The 27,332-nt window shown below is 35.1% G+C and overlaps 2 protein-coding genes across 3 annotated transcripts; both read right to left on the bottom strand.

Annotated features, from left to right (window-relative positions):
• Positions 1–25: 25 nt before the first annotated feature.
• LOC143212447 (luciferin 4-monooxygenase-like) lies at positions 26–11,585 on the bottom strand. 2 transcript variants are annotated; one of them, XM_076431290.1, is made up of 8 exons: positions 10,821–11,585; positions 8,780–8,917; positions 8,165–8,372; positions 6,720–7,195; positions 5,532–5,709; positions 3,471–3,692; positions 1,538–1,767; positions 26–669 (listed from the first exon to the last, which is right to left on the bottom strand). In XM_076431290.1, exons 1-8 carry the CDS (start codon positions 10,842–10,844, stop codon positions 508–510), a joined length of 1,638 nt encoding a protein of 545 aa, XP_076287405.1. In that variant the 5' UTR covers positions 10,845–11,585; the 3' UTR covers positions 26–507. The 2 variants fall into 2 exon arrangements, with proteins under 2 accessions (XP_076287405.1, XP_076287406.1); XM_076431291.1 differs by having other exon boundaries at positions 11,179–11,585.
• Positions 11,586–12,548: 963 nt separating this feature from the next.
• On the bottom strand, positions 12,549–26,085 carry LOC143211923 (uncharacterized). Its single transcript, XM_076430060.1, has 8 exons — positions 26,010–26,085; positions 24,115–24,252; positions 21,326–21,533; positions 19,935–20,410; positions 19,055–19,232; positions 16,743–16,964; positions 14,989–15,218; positions 12,549–13,041 (listed from the first exon to the last, which is right to left on the bottom strand). The coding sequence occupies exons 1-8, from the start codon at positions 26,031–26,033 to the stop codon at positions 12,880–12,882; spliced, it is 1,638 nt and encodes a 545-aa protein (XP_076286175.1). The 5' UTR covers positions 26,034–26,085; the 3' UTR covers positions 12,549–12,879.
• Positions 26,086–27,332: the final 1,247 nt, after the last annotated feature.

The raw sequence follows: 27,332 nt of genomic DNA, 5'->3' as shown, positions 1-27,332 counted from the left end.
TTTTAGCTAAGTATAGGGTATACTTTTAAGAGAAATTCACTTTTGTACCATATACATGTTTGTAATTATTAATATTTAAAGATAACCAACGTCGCGCGACGTCGCGTCGTTATTGTTCCTAATATCTACATTCAGCGGAGTTCACAACGGCATCACCACCCTACAGTATTTAGGAAAATGAATGATACTAAATGGGATAAGTTTTTGAATATTTAGAATAAATAATTCTTTATTAAAATGATCAAAGTTTCATTTTCTTAATCGGTCTATAACTTGTTTGTACAATCGAATAGTATGGTAATCCAAATGGTTATGTAAGCTTGAGGTTATTCAATTTCTGGTTACAACGTAGAGTTAAATAAAGATTACAAGAACAATGAACATTAGCATTAGTTTAGAACAATTTGTACACACTACATGTATGTCCATATAATAACACTGTTTCCAACAAAAATAGTAAGCCGATTTAATTATTAGTTTTTCTACGTAAAAGTAATGTGTAAACATTTAATGAACTGCGAATGACTTTGCTATATTTCTCAGCTGTGACCTCGCTATCTTGCCGGAAGAAGTATAAGGGAAGGTTGTTACAAACTTTACACCACCACGTAATTTATAAGCATCCACAAATGTCTTTTCAACCTTCGTCATCAATTCATCTGCGGACACCTGCAAATTAAATTAAAACTCGTGAAATAAACACCTGGAAAAGTATAAAATCGTAGCATAATTTAAATATTTTAAATCGTACAACTTCTTACATTCTTACACTATCAACCGACATTAATTCGATTATGATATCGTCTAATTGATAATCAATCAGTAAATTAATAATATAACATTATTGAAACAAGAAATTATTGTTTAATCTAAAAAAGATTTTAACACAGTCCAATGAATAGTACCTAACGCTCTGAATTTATTAGAATATGCTACCTACATTGTATAGAAAATTTTGAAAAACGATAATTAACCTGAAATGCTATAAATATTAACGAAAAGTTGCAGTTTGTTGAAAAACAATTGTAACCCTTTAGTGGGCCTTCGAAATGTAATTTAAAAACGCAATAATTCAATTTAATTAATACTTAATAATCATCTCTGTAATAGTTAAATTATTAATATTTAATTACACATTAAGTATAGGTATTAGCATAAATTTGGGACCGCATCGGCCGTAATAGTTTAATTAAGGGTTAATGAATATGAAAAAGTAAAGCTCACTTTGAATTTTTCAGAACACTCTTCGTGTACTATTAACAAACTGTGAATGTTTATGCAAAATGAAAATTGCTTGCCTCAATTGCAAGAAACAAGGACCAAATAGAAATTCTTTTCTTCCTTTGTTTGTTTTAACAAGTTGGCACTAATAAATTAATATTCTTAAACCCTTTAACCTGTCCACTGCTTTAAATTGTATTTAACACATACAACACATTGTATTAGACACAGTCTAATTATGCAAACGGTAGTTGTTGACATCAAAATATTTGGTTACAGCTGTTTATGTAAAAAGAAATAGCAGGTGTAATCATACTTCTTTATCAGGCATTTTACGAACGAAAGCAACGGGATGTTCATCATCCGTGGGATGAGGTATTCCGACAACTGCAACTTCCAAAACGCCCGGATGTGTTAGCAAGAGATTTTCGATTTCACTAGGTGATATTTGAGAATTTCTATACTTGAGAATCTCTTTTATCCTATCGACGACGAACAATTCTCCCTTTTCATTATAATAAGCCTGGTCGCCTGTGTGCATCCAACCTGCAATATACAATTAAAATAATCTTAATACAACTTCCAAACGTTCCATCTACAGGTCGTCAAGATGTCACGTGAAACATACTGATAATAATCAGACTGCGGATGTTGATGCAATTTGCAATTTTTGTAGACGAGTTTTAAGAGAGAGAGAAAGTGGGATCAAATAAAATCTTATTTTCAGTGGTAGTAACCTTTGCAGGTATGGAGTAAATAAAAATCGTATTAAATTCCTTAAAATTTTATTCTCTAGCATTTTTTGAATAGTTTCTGAAGGCATAAATGCATAAAGATCCGCAGTGTACTGATAATGAAGACAGACACCAATGATACGACTTTCAATGAGTTTAATTCCTCTGCGAGAGCACTTCTTAAATACATAGATTTTCTGCGTTTACAAACATTACTACTCAAAAGCGTTTTCTAATTTAATGAATATTTAACTCAACATTTTTACTGAAAAACACTGCAAGATACTACATATAATTCACATGAGATGACATAACAATGAAGTGTGTCGCTTCTTCTTTCCTTTTGTAGACATTTTCGAAATGAATCGTCATTCGCTGGACACACAATGTTTATTCAGGATAAGGTGGGAATAGATGATTGAGATATGAAGGTTCGATAGAGCGAGGATATAACATCGGTGTTCGAACGTTTTAATAGTAGAATTCAAGACGTTCGAATACTGGTAGGAGAAAATTGAAAATGTGGTTCTCGATTTTTTCTAGTTATTAAGGGGGTACACTCGTTTTTCCATCATTACAAGGGTGCGGAATGCGAGTTCGCATTTATCGAAAATACAAAAATGGAGTTTTTCAGTAGTCAAAAACGCTAGATAAAACGATCTATACCGCGATCGCCCTCAAAAGTCCTATCTTTTCGTTTTCAAGGCGTAATTTGCATCATTCGGCTGCATAATTTCCATTATTCGGAAGCATACAGCTGCGCATGTAGCTATTTTCACAAATCCGCGACAGCTTCATGCTCCAATAATGCTAATTACACCTCGTACACGTAAAAATAGGACTTTTAAGGGTTATCGCGGCCTAGATTGATCTTTTATCCAGCGCTTTGGGCTACTGAAAACCCCCATCTTTGCATTATCGAGAAATGAGAAAGCGCATCCCGCACCCTTGCATCCTGGAAAAACAAGTTTACTCCCTTAACAATTAAAAATTCGCCTAAAATGCGGCAGCCTGATTGACAGTGACGTACGTTGCGTACGTCATAGAGGCGCGCGACAGTTACGTATCATGTGACTAATAACAACACGTCTTTAGTAACAACTAAGTAATGATGCCGAAAACGTAGGCAACTACCCCTTAAATTTTCTCTCATCTGTGGTCGAACACCCTGTATACATTTTCTTAAATTAGTTAGTACAGATTACCTGTGTTACATTCAATAGGAATATGCATTAACAATTCAAGACTCACGCAGGCTTTACTATCGATAAGGTAAATAGGTTGGAACGAAAGTTCGTAGCGTTTTTAAATCAAAATTCAAAGATAAAATTTAGATATTCATTCATAGGCTTATTGAATAACATGATAAGTCACCTAAAAAATGGCAAAAAGCAATAGACAAGAATGGAAAATATGTTATTGAACAAATCTATGTATCAGTATCCTAATTTCATCTTTGAGTTGTAATTTAAAACGCTACGAACTTTCGTTTCAACTCAATATTTTTGTTCTCACCGTCTTCATCTATGGCCTCTTTTGTTGCCGTTGGATTTTTATGATATCCGTTCATTATGCTCTCTGATTTAATACAGAGTTCACCCTGCTGGTTCGGACCAAGAGCTTCTCCTGACTGGAGATCAATGATTTTTATTTCAGTGTTTGTGAATACCGTGCCACAAGAGCCGATGGTATCACTTGGCTTTTGACATGCACCCACTCCACCTAACTCAGTCATACCTAGGGCAAAAGATTCACACGATTTTAAGACATTAGAGATTATTAGACATTATTCGATTATACTCTTTCATTCACTATTGCTCATTCTTAGGGTGGATTTATAGTGGAACTGCGAGCATCGATGATAGCGGCGCGGTGAAAAGAAACCAACATTCGTGACAACATTTCGACACATACTAATGAAAACGCGAAAAAAAGGCACATACAGATCGAATTGAGTAACCTCCTTTTTCGAAGTCGGTTAAAAAATACATTGTATGTATTTTCTTTGTTTTTCTTGTTTTTTCACCGCACAGCTCACCTCGCTGCTTCACTATAAAGGTAGGCGCACACTAGACCGCACCGCGACTGCACGCCGACCACCCGCTTCCGCTGTTTTGACTTTCGTATATGTAATTCATACTTCTATGTTTTACATCACGCATGGGCAAATTTTCGCTCGATCGGTGGCATTTTCAAGGGATACCCCCACTTCTCCCGGCCGCGCGTCACGCTCCCCGTGGCGGCCATAGTGCCGTATCCCTTCAAAATGCCTCCGATCGTGCAAAAATTTGACCATATCTGATGTAAAACATAGAACTATGAACTACATATACGAAAGTCAAAACAGCGGAAGCGGGTGGTCGTCGTGCAGTCGCGGTGCGGTCTAGTGTGTGCCTACCTTAAATCCACCCTTAAGCATTAAAGACAGCTACATATCTGGACCTCAGAACCACAGTGTATTATGTCCACGTTTTTTAACAAATGATATTTTACACATTTCGTCGCATAAAATTTTCCGTTTTGTCTGATGGTAAAATTTTATTTTTTCTAGCAAAGTTATTTAGATTTTAATATACACAATAATAGGGTGAAAATGATATCAAAATCATGCCGTGTTCCGAGCTAAATAGTATCAACGACTCTTTGTATTTTATGGCAGTGTATTAAGTCTCATAATACTTTTTCGATCTGCAATGGTGAACTGTATAAATATTAAATATAAGTAGTGGATTTAATACAATGTTCACTATTTCTGCATATCCGGATTTGTCTTAAGTCAATAATTTACTAATTCGGAGTACGAATCAAAGGTAGCGATTGTTTCTCGTTCAATTGTTTTATACACTATTTTTAAATTCTTCAATATAGATTATTGAACATAAATATCTCTTAAAAGGGCAGACACACATGGATGCCGTTCATTCTAGGATAGAAAGAGAAGCAAACAAATATCAAGATGAGACATTTTTTTTTAGTTTCGGTCCTATTTGTATACCGGACACAAGAAATTTGTGATAACAAATTTATTTATTTATTTTTTTGTATGCCGTAGCACGTACTTCATTATTCTCTGGTGCAGCACAGTTTCTTATCTTTTTCTACACTCGAGAACGAAAAAGCGTTGTCTGGGGAATAAGATTTTTATAATTAATGTTTTTTATATGGTAAACAAAAATTATTAGAATACTTTTGATTTATATACGAAGGGTAGACATGAATTGTATTTTGAAAAATAAAGTAATACTAGGTACTTCATGTTATTGTTATTAATATCCAAAAAGTTTGTTTCGTGTCCGATAACCGGATGGGGAACGATAACTGGTACCTTTACCCTAAAGTCGGTTCCATCAGAGTCCATAATTGCGGACGAACCGGTTTTCGTTCGTTCTTGCGCATCTCCCACTCCATCCGCCCCCTTCCCAATGTACAGCTTATGTACAGCCCACCACCCAGCGCCACCTCACCGACTTCCGAGATGCGCGACACAGTTATGGACTCTGATGGACTAAAGTTTAGAGATGGTATACCGATGTTTATTTATTGCTTAAATATTCTGTATGTCATTGCCATATTTACCATAACCTTGAGCGACCACCGTATGTGGTAAATGCTTTTTCAACATTTCTTGAGATTCTGATGTCAATATAGCACCACCTATATAGAGGGTTGTTAAACTCGAGATATCGTAGTTTCCCAAATCCTTGTATCTGATCATTCGATTAGCCATACTGGGGCTTAATATTGCCCATGTAATCTACGACACGATATATAACAAACAAAAAATGCAATAATTATGGATATTAGTATAAGGCAATCTTATCGATCAAATCGAAATTAACCGCAGATTAGTGAATTTTTGGAGCAGGTCCCACTTATTATGATTACATCACACTTGTAGTGTCTGCCGCGCGAAACGCGCGAGCATCATTTCTTTTTCTTTCCACTTATCTTGATATCTTTAAGATTTAAGAGCATAAGATAGTAAATATGTTGTGTTTGCGAGGACGAAAAAAATTTGTTCTCAAAATTTTGAGCGATTACAGTGTAATCAAAAAGTTAGGGTGTGTGTGTATCCTATTAAAAATATTTTCGTGAAGAGCGAATGGGAGCCACCCTACAGCTCACGAAAACATTAGCTTACACCGTGACAGTGATTACTAGAATAAGACACACCAATCAGTATCACGGTAAACGCGATCTAGTTAATATTAAAGTCCATGAGCAATTCTTAAATAAATTGAAAGATATCCGGAAAAATTAGCGTGTTAAAAGCATCTCACGGTCATTAAATATTATTCGAAGATATTGAAAAATGCACTCTTACGTTTGAGGGAGTTTACAGTATCGTCTTATGTAGTTACCATTCGCAGAGCTTTTACGGTTGAAGCAGAAGTCCTTACATTTGAATATTTTAATTTGAATTTGCTATCATTTTTTAGGAAAAATGGATCTTGAGTTTCCAACATGTCATACAAATTCGTAGCGTTCTTAAATTAGAATTCAAAGATAAAATTAAGATATTTATTCATAGATTTAGTCAGTATGTATTGCAGCAATATTCAATATTATTTAATATTGTTTTCTGCTATTTTTTAGACAACCTATGTTATTGAATAAACCTACGAATAAATATCATAATTTCATGCTTGAATTTTAATTAAAAAACGTTCCGAAGTTTCGCATCAACCCAATACTTTTTGGATCAACTTTATGTTCAGATAACAGAAGTTTCGATAAACTGACAAACAACAACTAATTAATTACCTTATATTTTTCGATGAGTTCACACGCTATCTGTGGCTCAAAATTCGAACCAATTATTTTTTTGCCATCGGAAACGAGGACCTTCAGGCTGAAAACGGCACCACTGATCCAGGATATGGGACTGAACCATAGCGCTCTTTCATGGGACAAATCTAATCCGAAAGTGCTGTCAGTCCACATAAGAACCACTTTATGCGACAGTTCAACACCTTTCGGCAAGCCCGTGGTCCCGGAGGAGAATAGTATTAGGGCCGTGTCATTGATATCAACATCCTCGCATTGAAAATCCGCCACGTCCAATTCACTATGAGCTTGCAGAACATCCACAAAGGGAACACTGCCGGGATAATCGCCGAATGTGACCACCTTCGCCGCGGATATTTCGATTTTCACTGCATCTAATGCGACACTCGCTAATTCCTGGTCCGCGAAGATCACTTTCGGCTCGCTTACTCTTATGCAGTGAAGCGCAAGATCTGTGAAGACAAGCAGCTTTTAGTACTTGCTCAAACGTAGCGTTCAGACAAGTGCTTCGAACATCGTAAAAATTTTTAGAACATCGTTACGTTACTCTCAATTCATTAACCCCTTACGCTACGATTTATTTTAATGGTTTTTGAGTGGTTAGAACATTTCTGTAGTTCGTAATTTTTTAAAAAGAGTAGAGAATTTATATCTATTGTATGGCTATACGTTCACCAGTTACATTAACAAAACCAAAATAGAAAATTTTATTGCGATTTATAGAAAAGTAATAACATATACAATATTTATTACAATCTGTTTAAAATCTTCATGAAAAGAAGAAATGCATTATTGTTCACTCCCGAAGTGTACAATTGGATGCGCAAAGCTTTTGTTTTGCATAAAAATCCGCAGTCTAGTTATAAGAAATAAGTTTTTAGGACGAATTAGTTCGTTGTACACGTATGTAGAATATCCAACTGTACATCTGTAGTCTAACGATTATATATTTAACAAAAGACTGTGAATATTATGCATTTATGACAAAAACGAATTAGTAAAATCAATTTAATGCAGAACATTTTTATTTTGCATAAAGATCCGCAGTCTATTTGTCAACATTGATAAGTAAAGAATAGCTTGATTAAAAACACAGATTTCCAAGGAACATATTGTGTAGGCACAACAATGTTAAATATTAGATAAGTGCATAAATTCGTCCCCGATTTCCATAGTTGTCGCAAACTGTACTTCACGACGGAGTGTAAAGAAATATTATACAGTCACCATTTTTCTCTACAATTAGAATAATTGATTACAATATATACTACATATAATTATTATACTATTATTGTACTACAATATTACTACGTCATAATTAGAATAATTGATTAGTAAAGGTGTATTATTTAAAATTTAACCATTGAATTTTATTTTCAAATCGGGCACGAACTTATGCAATCATCTGATATAATTCTTACGAGTATTCATCCCTGGATCCCAAGGATTGAACGTTGCACCGATGAAAAGCGCGGCGAGGCACGGGATAAAGCAATCACGGTTATTATGCGACGCAATCGCAATTATGTCTCCTTTTCGCACTCCATTTTTCTTTAACCAGAGAGCACATCTTACCGCTCGATCCAACAACTCCTCGATAGTATCTTCTTTGCCTGTGACGGGATCCAGCTGTAACATTTGATTGTTCAGAATGCAACGTTAACGCTGCGCTGGTACTACTGAGGACCAAATACGGTTGGTGTATAGCAGGAATGGACAACAAGTCGATTGCGAAACTATTTTTGGACGATTTATGTTTTACTTCTCTTAGGCAAAAAAATATTTTTCAATCATTGTATTTAGTGTAAATATTTTAGGAAAAATATAAGATTATCAATGATAATAAAAAAAACAGGAGCTACTACATAACGTTTTTCAAAAACGGGAAGCAATATCATGTTGGTACAATCTTTGATGAAGTTCGAAGGGTAGTTATGAAATTGCATAATGATAGTTACAAGGAACACTCTATGCATTCGATTCGATACGAAGAATGTGAAACTCTTGAATTATGGATACACTAATTATACAAGTACCTGTGTAACGACATTAAGATTATTCTTCATCACGTCGTACAAGTACTTTCCACCGCTGGTGTATTTTAAAAGCAACGGCTCCTTCTTCCCCACGAGCACATTATTTTCAATAATGAAAGGCTTCTCAGACGATTGCACCTACAAGCAACAATATCGTCAAAAATGATTGAAATCATATACTCGTCGGGAAGCTATCTCTTCGTGTATCTATCTACATGACCGGAAATTTTAAAAGGTTGAAAAACAAGAGAATTCAACCATTTTTGTTAGATCTAAACTTATGTTTCGTTAAAAAAACCAATGTGTACATCTTCTTATATGATATTTAATTAATATTTGCTAAAAAGTTGAACTAAATATCTTAAACTGGAAAGACGTAACAGCCTTTTCTGTAAAACACTTATTTTAACCCCATCTTCATGGGGTTTTATCCAGTATATATTTTTTATTGTCAATTAAACTAGAGAAACAATTAAACAAAACTAGTCCTTGTCGCGGCCGATTTTAGAAATTTATTTTCCAATGTTTTAATCGAAATATCCCTTAAACGAATGATTTTTTGACATAAATAGCTTCATACAATTTTGTAGACAATAACGAGTTGCACCGAATATATTGAAAAATATACTAACACAAAAATATAATAACTAGACTCTGCATTAATTGTAGGAAACAGCAGAGAAATAAAAGTTGATTTCATCCCTTAATGACTTTATCGCATTAAAGACAATATTGCAATATTCTTCAAACTTTCTAATTGTTTACTGTTTTATATTTCACTCAGCCAGTTTCTTCATAAATGCATAAAAATCCGCAATCTAATAATAACAATCGAAACCATTCAATACTGATCTGAACCGTTCTTTTATATGAACACACACTGCCGCTCACGGAAGTGTAGTCAAGAGATAAAATTAAAAAATGTAATAATTTAGAACGTTTCGCTCGCTTCAGGAAAGTTTATATTATTGCATAGTAATCTTAAATAACCTTTCTACATAACTAATGAGGGTTTATCAAGGAAACGTTACAATAAACATTTGTCGAGAGAAAATTTTTAAATGTATTTATGGACGTCACCAGTCGATAGGGGGTAAAGATTTCGAGATACAGGCGAGTCAGAAGATCGTACACGCCCAGGTCCGCCGAAAATAACTGCATCAGATCGATATCTTCGATCGATAAGTAAACGAAATCGCAGAAAAACAGCAGTTGATACGGTCAATGGCTACCAGATGGAAATTTACACGATCGAATAGCCGTACGTAATACGGTAATAATGTTTGTTGCAATGTTTCTTCGAAAAACCCTCATTAGTTATGTAGAAAGGTTATTTAAGATTACCATGTAAAATAATATAAACTTTCTTGAGGCGAGAGGGAAACGTTTTAATTTATTATATTTTAAAATTTTCTCTCTTGGCCAAACTTCAGTGAACGGTAGTGTATTGTATATGGAAAATCTTAAAACAAAATGGAACATAGATTATGAATCTAGAGGCTTCTAGCTTTACAATTAATCCAAATTTGGGTAATTATTGCGAAAAGGTTACTGTACACCGATTTTAATAAAATTTAAATATTATATAGATTTCGACATTTTGAACAACTTTTTCCTTTTCCAATAAATGGGAGTCGCTTTTAGTTATCGAGATATTCGCAAAAAGCTATTGCTAATACTGCATTTATGTTGTTTGCGAATATCTTGAAAACTAACAGCGACTCCCCTATATTGGAAAAGGAAAAAGTTGATCAATATGTGTTGCTGCATAACATATTTACATTTCATCAAAATCGGAGTACAGTAACCTTATCGCAATAATTACCCAAATTTGTCATCATATGATCATTTATTACGAAATTCTCACACATTATCTAGTGACTCACGAGCTTTCATAAGAAGAGCTTTCATATAGGAAAATAACAACTAGCACAATTACAATCCACGAGGAAGTAGCTTTCCGGAAGTCGGTCCGCATTCTTCAACAAATAACACGAATGTGATCTCCAGCATTGCAATCTCCGACGAAATACGGTCTTACATTTTCATCCTTAGTAGCTGGCATCGTGATGACAATCCTACGGAAACACACTATTGACACTCAAAATCTCTCGCCGGCTCGACATCAACGGTATACAATAAGAACTGCTGGCAATGCCTTTGTATTTTTAAAAGCCTTAGAAACATTAGATAACCCCTCCCCACCATGAGACAGTAACGCACAACTGATTAATTGATATATGTATACTGTCCGGAAAGAGCGGCGGCGGCGACACGCGCAACTCTGGTGGATGATAATATCTACTCATATAACTTTGAAACAACGGTTTAGTGATAAGATAAGATAATAGAATAAATCAGGTCAAATTACTCTGGGAAAAAGTAGTCGATACAGATACCGATAGGTGCTGCCGGGATACCACAGGAGCGGCGATCGGTCTCTACTTGCCCCGGAATTCACCTTCTTGTATGGCGCGGTACAGGAGACTGGCAGGGCACAGATTCGTGGCCGTGACGACTCCTCACCGCCCAAACAATTACGTGCTCTTAGCAGGACACACAGGAATAAACCTCGTTCGGAATCAGACTAGTAACACTCAGGCAAACGATCGGTCTTGCCGGATAATTCGATATGCGAATTTTTCCTGCTACCCGTTCTGAGCAAAAAACTCACTGCGTATCTCGTTGGATCGCGATATACGCAGTGACTCAAATTATGAATACTTGATTACTGCTATTAGAAATTAGATTGGACACAAACGGTCCCGATTTGGATACGTTTCGGTAACACGTGCTGCCGTTTCTCGGCGAATGAGATATCAATAGTTGCGCGTACCGATGTGAGAGAACGTTTCTTTACGAAGAACCGACTTCGCTCTACTTCGTATGCGCGGCTTGAACAACCCGTTGGACGGGCAACAAGCAATAGAACAATTCGCCTCGTTGGCGATACGCAAATTATAAATGAAGAGTGAGCTCTAATGCGCTCAATGTATACATTATGTTATAAATTTTCAAACAAATCTTTATTTTGCAATCTGCGATTAAGATAGGAACACAACCGTGTCAATTTTGTTGCTGATACGCAACTCACGAAATAACAAAGCTTCAATGCGTTAATTGAATATACTCATATAACTCGCCTCTTCGACGCAATTTGAACAATAAATCAAACGGAGCCTCTATGCTCAAACAACCAATTTGTATAACGAAATTTTAATTGATGAGCAGCAATTTATGCCACCGCTTCGCAATACGCGACAAGAAATGCCCTTGAGCCGGGCTGTGAACACAATGGAATAATTTGCCTTAGTGGCGATTCTCAAATCACATTATTAACAGCGCTGCAACGCTCTACATGAATCCTTTTCGCAATTAGATAACAAACTACTCGCAAATCTTGATGCGAATGAAAAAAGCTACCAACATCAGATTAATGCCCCCTCGAAACCAAGCAATTTCCATCTGATGCATTTTTTCCTAACACCAATAGCAGCCGAGTTATTCAGGTGACCTGTCTATAGTGCAAAACCCTGTATAATGTAGATTAAGGGGTCTCTTAAAATGTACTCTCGTAGAAATATCAGAACTTTTTTGAAGGCTTAATAAATTAAAGGTGGAAGACGACACTTGACGATATAGACACTTAGGTTTTAAAACAAATACGAAAGCATGTCGTAAAGTTTGCTAATCAATAAATGAATGATAATAAATGGGATAAGTTTTCGAATATTTGGAAGAAATATTTGTTTATTAAAATGGTTAAAGTTTCATTTTCTTAATCGCTCTATGTATAACTTGTTTGTACAATCGAAATGTATGTTCATACAAATTGTTCTCTAAACTTGAGGTTATCAAATTTTTTGTTACAACGTAGAGTTCATTATAAAGATTACAAGAACATTGAACATTATTATTAGTCAATTATGAAGTCAATGGAGTCAATTAAATAGATTACAAGAACATTGAACATTAGTGTTAGTTTAGAATAATCTGTACACACTACGTGTATGTACGTACATATAATAACATTGTTTTTAACAAAAAATAGTAAAAAATTTAATTATTAGGTTTTCTACGTAAAAGTAATGTGTAAATATTTAATGAACTACGAATGACTTTGCCATATTCCTCAGCTGTGACCTCGCTATCTTGCCGGAAGAAGTATAAGGGAAGGTTGTTACAAACTTTACACCACCACGTAATTTATAAGCATCCACAAATGCCTTTTCAACCTTCATCATCAATTCGTCTGCGGACACCTGAAAATTAAATTAAAACTCGTGAAATAAACACCTGGAAAAGTATAAAATCATAGCATAGTTTAAATCGTACAACCTCTTACATTCTTACACTATCAACCGACATTAATTCGATTATGATATCGTCTAATTGATAATCAATCAGTAAATTAATAATAATACATTATTGAAACGAGAAATTATTCTTTAATCGAAAAGAGATTTTAACACAGTTCAATGAATAGTACAAGCACCTAACGCTTTGAATTTATTAGAATATCCTACCTACATTGTCTAGAAAATTTTGAAAACGATAATTAACCTGAAATGCTATAAATATTAACGAAAAATTGCAGTTTGTTTAAGAACAATTGTAACCCTCTAGTGGGCCTTCGAAATGTAATTTAAAAATGCAATAATTCAATTTAATTAATACTTTAATTAATATCCATCTCTGTAGTAGTTAAATTATTCATAGTTACATATTAATTCTTTTCGACTGTTGATGTTAGAAGTGAGACAATAATAAAGTCGAATATTTGTGAAATTAAAATACACGGGTACCCGTGTATTTATTTTACATGTGTATTTTAATATACGCTGATTTAACGTCGAGCAATTTACCGCGACATTATTATTGTCTCACTTCTAACATCATCAGTCGAAAAGAATTCGATCGAAAAACGATAACGCCTCAGTTGTCGGACTCGAACGTGCCGAACGCAGCGTATTCACATTCACGTATTCGTGGATCCGTATACACTGTACAGGGTGTACAAAAAGTAATGGTCATCCGTTCTAGTGGTGAATCTACACCTCTGGATCGGCGGACATTTGTAGGAGAAACTTGCCGCAAAATTGTTTATAACAAAGAAAATTATTGTTAAATTGTTTTTTACATCAACACCTTCCACTCAGCCAGAAACGAAACAGTTTGAAAGATGCCACATGTCGCATACAAATAGTTATTGATAGAGGTGTGCGAGACCGGGACGGGATTTCCGAAAATGTTTGGGTTTCCCGAAAATGTTCGAGTTTTCCGTGAATTTTTGTCGGGATATCTGATACTGTAAGGAATCTTTTAATACTGCTTTTTAGTGTTTATCTAAGCTACAAGAGTCTTCTATATAATTTCGTATTTCCGAAATAATATAATATATTCGGGAAACCGGAACATTTTCGGAAACACCCGAACGTTTTCGGGAATACCCGAACATCTCTAGTTATTGAGATGTAAGCTGTTAAAGTTTTTGCAAAATTTGATTGTGTGGAGTTATAGGTATAGATAGACAAAAGCCTACTATGTAGTATTGTATAGGAATTAGCTGATGTGTCTGACCATGGTTGGCCGATTCTACTGTTTGTGAATACATACTACAGAGTCTGTAGTACAGACCACCCGACCGTGTCGATGAGACAGAATATAATCGTGTGCGTGCCTCGAGACAAACGAAATTTAATGGGACATTCGTCGCTAGGCCCGTACCAAAAACAGAGACGAATGACCGTTTAAATTTCGTTTGTCTCGAGGCACGCACACATTTCTGTCTCATCGACACGATCGTGTGGACTGTAGTAGTTTTCTACAGAATTAAATTTTGCAAGAACTTTAACAGCTTACATCTCAATAACTATTTGTTTGCGACATGTGGCTCCTTTCAAACTTTTTCTCTTCTCGATGAGTAGAAGGTATTGATGTAAACACAAACTTTAACAACAATTTTCTTTGTTGTAAAGAATTTTGCGGCAAGTTTCCTTTACAAATGTCCACCGATCCAGGGACCTCCCATTTCCGGATGTTGAAGGAATGTTGAGACATCTACTGAAAAACCCCATCTTTGCATTATTGAGAAATGAAAAGGTACATCCCGTGCCCTTGCAATACTGGAAAAACAAGTCTACTCCCTTAACTTGAAAATATTTGGTTACAGCTATTTATGTGAAAAGAAATAGCAGGTATAATCATACTTCTTTATCAGGCATTTTACGAACGAAAGCAACGGGATGTTCATCATCGGTGGGATGCGGTATTCCGACAACTGCAACTTCCAAAACGCCAGGATGTGTTTGCAAGAGATTTTCGATTTCACTAGGTGATATTTGATAACCTCTATACTTGAGAATCTCTTTTATCCTATCGACGATGAACAATTCTCCCTTCTCATTATAATAAGCCCGGTCGCCCGTGTGCATCCAACCTGCAATTAAAATTAAAATAATCTTATTACAACTTCTAAACGTTCCATCTACAGGTCGTCATGATGTCACGTGAAACATACTGATAATCAGACTGCGGATGTTGTGCAATTTCAAGTTTTTGTAGACGAGTTTTAAGAGAAAGTGGAATCAAATAAAATCTTATTTTCAGTGGTAGTAACCTTTGCAGGTATGGAGTAAATAAAATCGTATTAAATACTGTCAAATTTTATACTCTAGCATTTTTTGGAAATTTCCAGAAGCCGTAAATGCATAAAGATCCGCAGTGTACCGATAATGATACATAGATTCTGCGTTTACAGACATTACTACTCAAAAGCGTTCTCTAGTTTAATGAATATTTAACTCAACATTTTTACTGAAAAACACTGCAAGATACTACATATAATTCACATGAGATGACATAACAATGAAGTGTGTCGCTTCCTCTTTCCTTTTGTAGACATTTTCGAAATGAATCGTCATTCGCTGGACACACAATGTTTACTCAGGATAAGGTGGGAATAGATGATTGAGATATGAAGGTTCGATAGAGCGAGGATATAACATCGGTGTTCGAACGTTTTAATAGTAGAATTCAAGACGTTCGAATACTGGTAGGAGAAAATTGAAAATGTGGTTCTTGATTTTTTAGTTATTAAAGGGGTAGACTCGTTTCTCCATCATTGTAAGGGTGCGGAATGCGCGTTCTCATTTCTCGAAAATACAAAAAGGAGTTTTTCAGTAGTCAAAAACGCTAGATAAAAGATCGGTCTAGGCCGCGATCGCCCTCACAAGTCCTATTTTTTCGTTTTCGAGGCGTAATTTGTATTATAAACATAAAAATAAGACTTTTCAGAGCTATCGCGGATTAGATTGATCTTTTAGTCAGCGCTTTTGGCTACTGAGAAAGCTAAATGAGAAAGCGCATCCCGCACCCTTGCGATTCTGGAAAAACGAGTTTACCTCCTTAACAATTAAAAATTCGCCTAAAATGTGGCAGCCTGATTCACAGAGACGTACGTTGCGTACGTCATAGAGGCGCGCGACAGTCACGTATCATGTGACTAATACCGACATACCGACACTCACGACACGTCCTTAGTAACAACTAAATAATGAAGCCGAAATCGCAGGGAACTACCCCTTAAATTTTCTCTCATCTGTGGTCGAACACCCTGTATGCGTTTTCTTAGATTAGTTAGAGTATTACCTGTGTTACATTCAATAGGAATATGCAATAACAATTCAAGACTCACGCAGACTTTACTATCGGTAAAGTAAATAGGTTGGAACGAAAGTTCGCCGCGTTATTAAATAAAAATTCACGGATAAAATTAAGATATTCATTCATAGGCTTATTGAATAACATGATAACTCATCTAAAAAAATGGCAAAAAATAATAGAAGAGAACGGAAAATATGATCTTGAACAAATCTCTATGTATCAGTGTCCTAATTTTATCTTTGAGTTATAATTTAAAACGCTACGAACTTTCGTTTCAACCCAATAATTTTGTTCTCACCGTCTTCATCTATGGCCTCTTTTGTTGCCGTTGGATTTTTATGATATCCGTTCATTATGCTCTCTGATTTAATACAGAGTTCACCCTGCTGGTTCGGACCAAGAGCTTCTCCAGACTGAAGATCAATGATTTTCATTTCATAATTTATGCATACCGTGCCACAAGAACCGCTGCTATCACTTGGCTTTTGAGATGCAGCCACTCCGCCTAACTCCGTCATGCCTAGGACAAAAGTTCAATCCTTGAATCCTCTAATTCCATTCTCACACGATTTTAAGACATTAGAGATTATTTATAAGATAGAGATTATTAGACATTATTCGATATACAGGGTGTCCCAGAACAAGTGTCGTTCCTTGAAATGGGAGGTTCCTGAGACCATTCTAAGAGACATTTTCCTTTGCACCAATGTCAACTGCGGCTTTGTTTAGGAGTTATTAACGAAAAACACGGACCAGTCAGAGAGCGCCCTGGCCCGGCGCGCCAAGCCGCGCCGGCAAGCGAGTGTCGCGGTACGCCGTGACATCGCATCGTGACAGCGCGGCGGCCCAGGGCGCGCTCTGATTGGTCCGTGTTTTTCGTTAATAACTCCTAAACAAAGCCGCAGTTGACATTGGTGCAAAGGAAAATGTCTCTTAGAATGGTCTCAGGAACCTCCCATTTCAAGGAACGACACTTGTTCTGGGACACCCTGTATATATATATACTCTTTCATTCACTATTGTGTGTGCTCAACTAAAGATAGCTACATATCTGGACCTCAGAACCACAGTGTATTATGTCCACTTTTTATAACAAATGACATTTTACACGTTTCTCGCAGGAAATTTTCCGCTCTTTTTGATGGTGAAATTCTTTTTTTTCTAAGTCATTTAGATTTTAATATATTATAATAATAGGGTGAAAGTGATATTAAGATCATGCCTTGTTCTGAGCGAAATAGTACCACAGAGTCTTTGTATTTTCTGGCTATGTATCAAGTCCCATAATACTTTTTGGATCTGCAATGGTGAACTGTATAAATATAAGTAGTGGATTTAATACGATGTTCACTATTTCTACTTAGTAATTCGTTGCACGGATCAGAAGTAGTGATTTTTTCTCGTTCAATTGTTTTATACACTAGTTTTAAATCCTTCAATATAAATGACTGAACATAAATATCTCTTAAAAGGACAGACACAAATGGATGCCATTCATTCTAGGATAGAAAGAGAAACAAAGAAATATCAAGATGGGACATTTTCTGGACGGTTTCGTTAAAAAGCAAAAGAAATATCAACGAAGTTTTAATCCGTAGTTTTGGTCCTATTTACCGGACACAAGAAAGTTGTGATAACGAATTAATTAATTTTTTTTGTATGCCGTAGCACAATAAAATCATTACTTTATTATCCTCTGGTGCATCACAGTTTCTTAGCTTCTTCTAAAGGGTTATTCAATAAGGACATAACAACTTTAAGTTTAAATATATAAAACACAGAAAAATTGAAATATCGGGCTGAAATTTATTAGAGTTGTAGTACACATGTTACAATTATGTGTGGAATTCGATGTCGTTCATGTGACCTCCACGAGCACGACGGCAGCAATCGATTCTTTGAATCCAATTTTCAACTACTCTCCCACACATCAGCCGGAATGTTGGTAATTTCGTGTTCAATATTGTTCCTGAGATCGTCTAACGTCGTTGGATGGTTGGTGTAAACTTTCGACTTAAGGTAACTCCACAAGAAAAAATCCAACGACGTTAGACGATCTCAGGAACAATATTGAACACGAAATTACCAACATTCCGGCTGATGTGTGGGAGAGTAGTCGAAAATTGGATTCAAAGAATCGATTGCTGCCGTCGTGCTCGTGGAGGTCATATGAACGACATCGAATTCCACACATAATTGTAACATGTGTACTACAACTCAAATAAATTTCAGCCCGATATTTCAATTTTTCTGTGTTTTATATATTTAAACTTAAAGTTGTTATGTCCTTATTGAATAAGCCTTTATAATCGGTAACGAAAAATTTGCGTTGTCTTGGGAAATAAAGTTTTCATAATTAATGTTTTTTATATCTTCAACAAAAGTTATTAGAATACTTTGATATATATACGAAGAGAGAGAGGAAACATGAATTTTATTTTGAAAAATAAAGTAATACTAGGTACTTTATGTTATTGTTATTAATATCCAAAAAGTTTGTTGTGGGACCGATAACCGGATGGGGCACGGTAACTGGTATCTTTACCCTAGAAATGGTATACCGATGTTTATTTATTGCTTAAATATTCTGTATGTCGTTGCTATATTTACCAAAAGCTTGTACGACCACCGTATGTGGTAATTGCTTCTTCAACATTTCTTGAGACTCTGATTTCAACATAGCACCACCTACAAGGAGGATTCTTAAACTCGAGAGATCGTAGTTTCCCAAATCCTTGTATCTAACCATTCGATTAGCCATACTGGTGCTTAATATTACCCATGTGATCTACGACACGATAATCAACAAAAAAATTACAAAATAGAATAATGTTAGATATTAGTCTTATCGATCAAATCCGGAATGAACCGCAGAGTAGTAACGACACTTGTTAATGAACTTTTGGAGCAGGTGCCACTCATTACGATTACATCACACTTGTAGTGTCTGCCGCGCGAAACGAGCACCATTTCTTTCGCTTTCCACTTATTTTTATATGTTTAAAATTTAAAACTATAAGCTAGTAAATATATTGTTTTTGCGAGGCGATGTTACTTTTTATTGCTTGTCAAAATGAGAAAAAAATTTGTTCTCAAAATTTTCAGCGATTACAGTGTAATCAAAAAGTTAGCGTATGTGTGTGTATACTTTTAAAAATATTTTCATCAAGAGCGAATAAGAGCCACTGCCCACGGGAACATTAGCTTTGACAGTGACAGTGAATGCTATAATAAAATTAAGATATTTATTCATAGATTTATTCACTATGTGTATTGCAGCAATATTTAATATTATTTAATATTGTCTTCTGCTATTTTTTAGACAACCTATGTTATTGAATAAACCTACGAATGAATATCATAATTTCATCTTTGAATTTTAATTAAAAAATGTTCCGAAGTTTCGCATCAACCCAATACTTTTTGGATCAACTTTATGTTCAGATAACAGAAGTTTCGATAAACTGACAAACAACAACTAATTAATTACCTTATATTTTTCGATGAGTTCACACGCTATCTGTGGCTCAAAATTCGAACCAATTATTTTCTTGCCACCGGAAGCGAGGACCTTCAGGCTGCAAAGAACACCACTGATCCAGGATATGGGACTGAACCATAGCGGTCTTTCCTGGGACAAATCTAATCCGAGAGATGTGTCAGTCGTCATGAGAACCATTTTATGCGACAGTTCAACACCTTTCGGCAAGCCCGTGGTCCCGGAAGAGAATAGTATCAGGGCCGTGTCATCGATATCAACATCCTCGCATTGAAAATCCGCTACGTCCACTTCACTATGAGCTTGCAGTACATCCACAAAGGGGACACTGCCGGGATAATCGCCGAATGTGACCACCTTCGCCTCGGAAGTTTCGATTTTCACTGCATCTAATGCGACCCTCGCTGATTTCTGATTCGTGAAGATCACTTTCGGCTCGACTAGTCTTATGAAATGACGCGCAAGATCTGTGAAAACAAGCAGCTTCAGACAAGTGCTTCGAACATCGTAAGAATTTTTAGAGGTACTCTCAATTCATTAACCCCTTACGCTACGATTTATTTTAATGGTTTTTGAGTGGTTTTTGTAGTTCGTAATTTTTTAAAAAAAGCAGAAAATTTATATCTATTGTATGCCTATACGTTCTCCAGTTACATTAACAAAACCAAAATAGAATTTTGTTTCGATGTATAGGAAAGTAATAACATATATATTCATTAGAATCTGTTTAAAATCTTCATGAAAAGAAGAAATGCATAATTGTTCACTCCCGAAGTGTACAATTGGATGCGCAAAGCTTTTGTTTTGCATAAAGATCCGCAATCTAGTTATAAGAAATAAGGTTTTAGGACGAATTAGTTCGTTGTACACGTATCTAGAATATCCCCCACTGTACATCTGTAGTCTAACGATTACATATTTAACAAAACATTGTGAATATTATGCATTTATGACAAAAATGAATTAGTAAAATCAATTTAATGCAGAACATTTTTATTTTGCATAAAGATCCGCAGTCTATTTGTCAACATTGATAAGTAAAGAATAGCTTGATTAAAAACACAGATTTCCAAGGAACGTATTGTGACAGCACAACAATGTTAAATATTAGATGAGTGCATAAGTTCGTGCCCGAGATTTCCACAGTTGTCGCAAACTATACTACACGACGGAGTGTAAAGAAAAATTATACAGTCACCATTTTTCTCTACAATTAGAATAATTGATTCTACGTATAATTATTATACTATTATGGTACTACAATATTACTACGATATAATTAGAATAATTGATTAGTAAAGCTATATTATTTAAAATTGAACCATTGAATTTTATTTTCAAATCAGACACGAACTTATGCAATCATGTGATATAATTCTTACGAGTATTCATCCCTGGATCCCAAGGATTGAACGTTGCACCGATGAAAAGCGCGGCGAGGCACGGGGTAAAGCTATCACGGTGATTATGCGACGCAATCGCAATTATGTCTCCTTTTCCCACTCCTTTTTTCTTTAACCAGAGAGCACATTTTACCGCTCGATTTAAGCACTCCTCGATAGTATCTTCTTTGCCTGTGACGGGATCCAGCTGTAACATTCGATTGTTCAGAATGCAACGTTAAGGCTGCGCTGGTACTACTGAGGACCAAACACGGTTGGTGTATAGCAGGAATGGCCAACATGTCGATTGCGAAACTATTTTTGAACGATTTATTTTTTACTTCTCTTAGGCAAAAAAATATATTTCAATCGTTGCATTTGATGTAAATATTTGGGGAAAAATATAAGATTATCAATGACGCAACGGTTGAGTTTTGACCCATGATTCCTTTGAGAAGATAACTTTTTTTCAGATCTTCATCGATCCGAACATATAGAATACGCCTATAGCAGCCAAAACCAAACAGTTCGTTACACAAAAGGCAATGCGTGTGAATTAGCGTTGCGTTTATCAAGTAACGGCCAATTATTTGGTTAGTAAAGGTCATTATGGTGGTCATCATTGTTCAATTTAGACAATTGTGTCGCCGCAGAACACGCTGCAATACGGCACGATCATAAATTCCTTGAAAGTTTTATGATCAATTTAGCTGGATATTCTTTGCGAAATAAAGGATATTTTCCATAAATTTACAAGTGTTTGCATGTCATTTATAGCAAACTATTAAGAAATAGTATTTTATTCACAGTAGTGTCTTTTAATCTGTTCCTCATTTTGCTTATTAAGTTGAAGTTGCCATCATATTATTTATTTCAATATCGCTGAAATATTTATTCAGTTGTGCTGTCAGTTCCACGCGGAGTTGTTATTGTAGACTGTGTCCCTCAGAACAGTGTAAAAAGGAACATAATAGGCGTGTCATCAAAATAACTACAGCTGCCTTGAATTATCTTTCATCCGGAAATACGGTTTTATGAACAACATTCAGCAAAACTTTAGTATGTATTACTTGTATCGTTTAGAGACGAAAATAGGTAGGTATGTGTATTTTAATTTATGTTAGATAGATATCAGATAAATATAAAAGTTTTTCGGTGAAATGTTCAGTAAATAAGTAAGTATGTATCAAACATTTCAGAAGATTTGAAACAGTTATCGAAATTTGCGTAGAAATATTAAATTGCTTTCGAACGGATAATCGATACTTTCGTAAAGTATCAAACAGGTATCGATACTTTCGTAATGGTAATGGTATAGGGATGGGATCAAGTACCTCGCAAACAGGTTCGAACTTTGATTGATTGAATTCGAACTCTCTATAAGTACTCCGAAAAACAGAAATAGTAGGTACTTACTCCTAAGTATACTCGAACCTTTTATAAGTACTTTGGTAAACGGAAATAATTTTTGTAAACGGAAATAATACTTGCAAGTATATTCGAATCTTGGTCGAACAGATTCGAAACATTTATGAATATCGTACCGGAAATTCTCCGATTTTTCTAATCACTAGTGTAAGTATTAAGTACTACTTGCAAAAATTCTATCCTCTTTCCTAGTAGCATACAATTTTCTCCTGAGACATAACATCGTGACAATAGCTTCCTATCAGGCTAAAACGCTGGTTCAACCATAATTTCAGTGATCGTGACATCCCTATGTAAGTATTACAGTCTACGATTTTGGACTTGAGCTGAAGGAACACGTGTTCATGGAATCCGTGAACCGTGTATTCGCGAATGAAGTAATCGTGTTCTTAGTTCATATGTAATTATGAATCATATTCTCCGCGTATGCGGAGATACAGTCAGCTACAACAAACACAGCAATTTCAGTTAAGGCTAGAGTTTCCAAAATTCATAACTTCAAGGAATCGGCTCGATTCTGCAAAATCTACCAAATTATTTATTTTTGAAGTGATATTTAGATTATATGTATATAGAAATTTCCCGATAGAGATATCGCTGTATGAAACACTCTTAAAAATTTGGAAAACGATAGAAGGCACAACAATTTATTATTATCTTACTTTTTCTACAACACTCGGAGATTTTTCCAATAAAACCGGAGCCCCCAGATTTGTTTCAAAACCCGAGGTTTTCGGAAGAAAACCGGTAATGTGGCAACCTTGCTTCGAGTCCCGGCCACAAATACGTTTTATTTGAAGAAAAACTTTTTCCTTTGCGAAAACTGCTCTCCGCAGTTTTATTAAGGAGTTATTACCGAAAAAGTCTTAAGAAATAATCTGAAATATTTAAAATCCTCTGTCTGGTAGAGATTATTTCATATTTCTTCTTACGTACTGAGTCTATATGTATATTATTTATGCGTTGTGAATCGTTTTTATGTGAAAACATTAAAAATTGAATTCAGATATCCGCCGAGACAAATAAAAGAGAAATTAAATTGTAAAAATTGTAATTTTTTAATGTTCCTTGTCTCCAGTTCTCTTACAAAACGACTTTATAAATTCTTAAAACCTACAAAAATCATTGGACTCCAGTTTTGAACTGGATTAAATTAAACACCTAACAAAGGTAGGCTAGTTTAAAAGACTCAGGTTCTAACAAACTTGGAAACGATAAAAATATTACAGACAACCTCTGATGAAGCTCAAAGGATAGTTATGAAATCGCATAATAATAGTTACAAGGAACACTTTTTGCATTCAATTCGATACGAAGAACGTAAAACTCTTGAATTATGGATACATTAATTATACAAGTACCTGTGTAACGACATTAAGATTATTCTTCATCACGTCGTACAAGTACTTTCCACCGCTGGTGTATTTTAAAAGCAACGGCTTCTTCTTTCCTACGATCACATTATTTTCAATGATGAAAGGCTTCTCAGACGATTGCACCTACAAGCAACAATATCGTCAAAAATTATTGATATCATAAACTCGTCGGGAAGCTATCTCCTCGTGTATCTACCTACATGAACGGAAATTTTGAAAGGTTGAAAAACAAGAGAATTCAACAATTTTTGTTACGTCTAAACTTATGTTTCATCAAAAACCAACGTGTACATCTTATTATATGATATTTACTTAATATTTGCTAATTAGTTGAACTAAATATCTCAAACTGGAAAGACGTAACAGCCTTTTCTATAAAACACTTCTTTAACTCCATGGGGTTTTATCCAGTATACATTCTTTATTGTCAATTAAACTAGAGAAACAATTAAAGAAAACTAGTCCTTGTCGCGGCCGATTTTAAAAATTTATTTTCCAATTTTTTAATCGAAATATCCCTTAAACGAAAGATTTTTTGACATAAATAGCTTCATACAATTTTGTAGACAATAACGAGTTGCACCGAATACTTTGAAAAATATACTAACACAACAATATAATAACTATACTGCGGATCATTATGCAAAATAAAAATGTTCTGCATTAATTGTAGGAAGCAGTTAAGAAATAAAAGTTGATTTCATCCCTTAATGACGTTATCGCATTAAAGACAATATTGCAATATTCTTCAAACTTTCTAATAGTTTACTGGTTTACATTTCACTCAACCAGTTTCTTCATAAATGCATAAAAATTCGCAATCTAATAATAACAATCGAAACCATTCAATACTGATCTGAACCGTTCTTTTATATGAACACACACTACCGTTCACGAAAGTTTAGTCAAGGGAGAAAACTAATAAATTATGTAATAATTTAAAACGTTTCGCTCGCTTCAAGAAAGTTTATATTATTACATAGTAATCTTAAATAACTTTTCTACACAAATTATAAGAGTTTTTCGAAGAAACATTACAATGAACATTTTACTACAGCAAATTCCTAAATGCGTTTATGGACGTCGGCAGTCGATTAGGAGATACGGGCGAATTAGAAAATCGTGCACGTCCAGGCCGGTCGAGGATAACTACACCAACAGAGAATCGATATCTTCGATCGATAAGTAAACGAAATCGCAGAAAAACAGCACCTGAAATAGCGAGTGAATTTAATCGCGGACAAATGAATGAATACGGTAAAACGTAGGCTACAAGAAGGAAATTTACAGAACCGAATAGCCGTACATAATCCGGTAATAATGTTTATTCCAATGTTTCTTCGAAAAACCCTCATTAGTTATGTAGAAAGGTTATTTAAGATTGCCATGTAATAATATAAACTTTCTTGAAACACACAAGCGAAATGTTCTAAATTATTATATTTTAAAATTGTCTCTCTTGGTCAAACTTCAGTGAGCGGTAGAGTATATAAAAATTCTTAAAACAAAATGAAACATAGATTATGAAACAAGAGGCTTCTAGCTTAAAAATTAATCCTTTATTGTCGTACATCATTTTTACGAAATTCTCAGTTTAAATATATATACACAATTTTTCGAGAAGCGGGTATTTAGTGTTCAAATACTTCTTGGTTCCACTGCATGTACATACAGTAAAAACTATATCATAATCAAAAGTTTCTTTGGGGCAATATCTAGGACTCACGAGTTTTCATAAGAACGATCCATATAGTAAAATAGCACCTATCGCAAATAACAATCCACCAGGAAGTAGCTTTCCGAAAGTCAGTCCGGACTCTTCAACAAATAACACGAATGTGATCTCCAGCATTGCGATCTCCGACGAAATACGGTCTTACATTTTCGTCCTTAGTAGCTGGCATCGTGATGACAATCCTACGGAAACACACTACTGACACTCAAAATCTCTCGCCGTCTCGACATCGACGGTATACAATAAGAACTGCTGGCAATGCCTTTGTCTTTTTATAAGTCTTAGAAACATTAGATGCCCCCTCCCCACCATGAGACAGTAACGCACAACTGATTAATTGATATATGCAATCTAGTGTACAGTAAGATAATACCAGGGTGAGTCTTCTAACGTGACGTATGCAGAAACATTTTGAACAAAAGTTGCATGGTAACAAAGGGTCAAATGATGCACTCGCTTGCTGTTACAACCTACCCCTCTAAACTTCAACACGCTATTACTATTCTATTATTTATATTATATTTCTATTATTGTATTATATTTCTATTATTATTACTTTTATTATTCTCATTATGATCACTGTCGTTTATCAGCATTGTTAAGTCGGTAACCCTTCCTATGTGAGACGCCCCTACTGATTTTAATGATTTTTTATTGTGTTCCATATATGAGGATACAATAGACCTTCAAACCAGTGGGTTATCAAATCGATTCAATGAAAAAATGATGATCGCATTAGTTCTTTTTACAAAAATCGATTTTTTGCGACCAGACAAAGTTTGCGACCAGATTTGAAATCAACGTGACAATATCTACGGGAAATGACGTATAGCATGACAAGAAAAGAAATTATCCGTAAATTCTGCAAGTTTAACACAGATTTTCAAGGTTAAAAAATGATCGTACCGTAATTTTTCCATTTTCCTCATACTCTGCAATATTTCAGCTTTAATTTTTTTTAATTCATCGCTCTATCTCATTTCTATCAGAAGTTCTTTGATTTTTACTCAAAATTCATCGGTTTACCAGACTGCGTGGCTTGCGGCCGGCCCTCTCCGCCCTCTCGCCCGCCTAATCCCAACCAACTCCAAATCAATGAGATCTTTTCAACAATTTCAATCAAAATTGCGTTTACTTCGATGTATTTTTTAAAATAATGAGCTCAATATATTCAATAAACAATTGATTCAAGATTCAAGTTTTTTTACGAATATCTCGGAAACTAAAGCCGATCGCTACAAACATGCACAGGAAAAAGTTATCCAATATGTTGATTTCTATGACATATCCAAAAATCATCAAAATCGGTGAGGGCATCACACATCGAAAGGTTGACCGTTATAAGGCTATTTTCAACGTTTTCCTATCATAATATCATACTACATGTAAGTACCTACATCCATCTCGAACTGTATTCGTCATCTGTATTAAACGGAACCCTAAATAAGATTTTTAAGATTTCTTGGTA

This window comes from Lasioglossum baleicum, chromosome 9 (assembly GCF_051020765.1).
Source record: "Lasioglossum baleicum chromosome 9, iyLasBale1, whole genome shotgun sequence".
NCBI classification, from domain to species: Eukaryota; Metazoa; Arthropoda; class Insecta; order Hymenoptera; family Halictidae; genus Lasioglossum; species Lasioglossum baleicum.
Note: the sequence above shows the minus strand (reverse complement) of the source record. Positions and strands in the feature narration are given on the sequence as shown.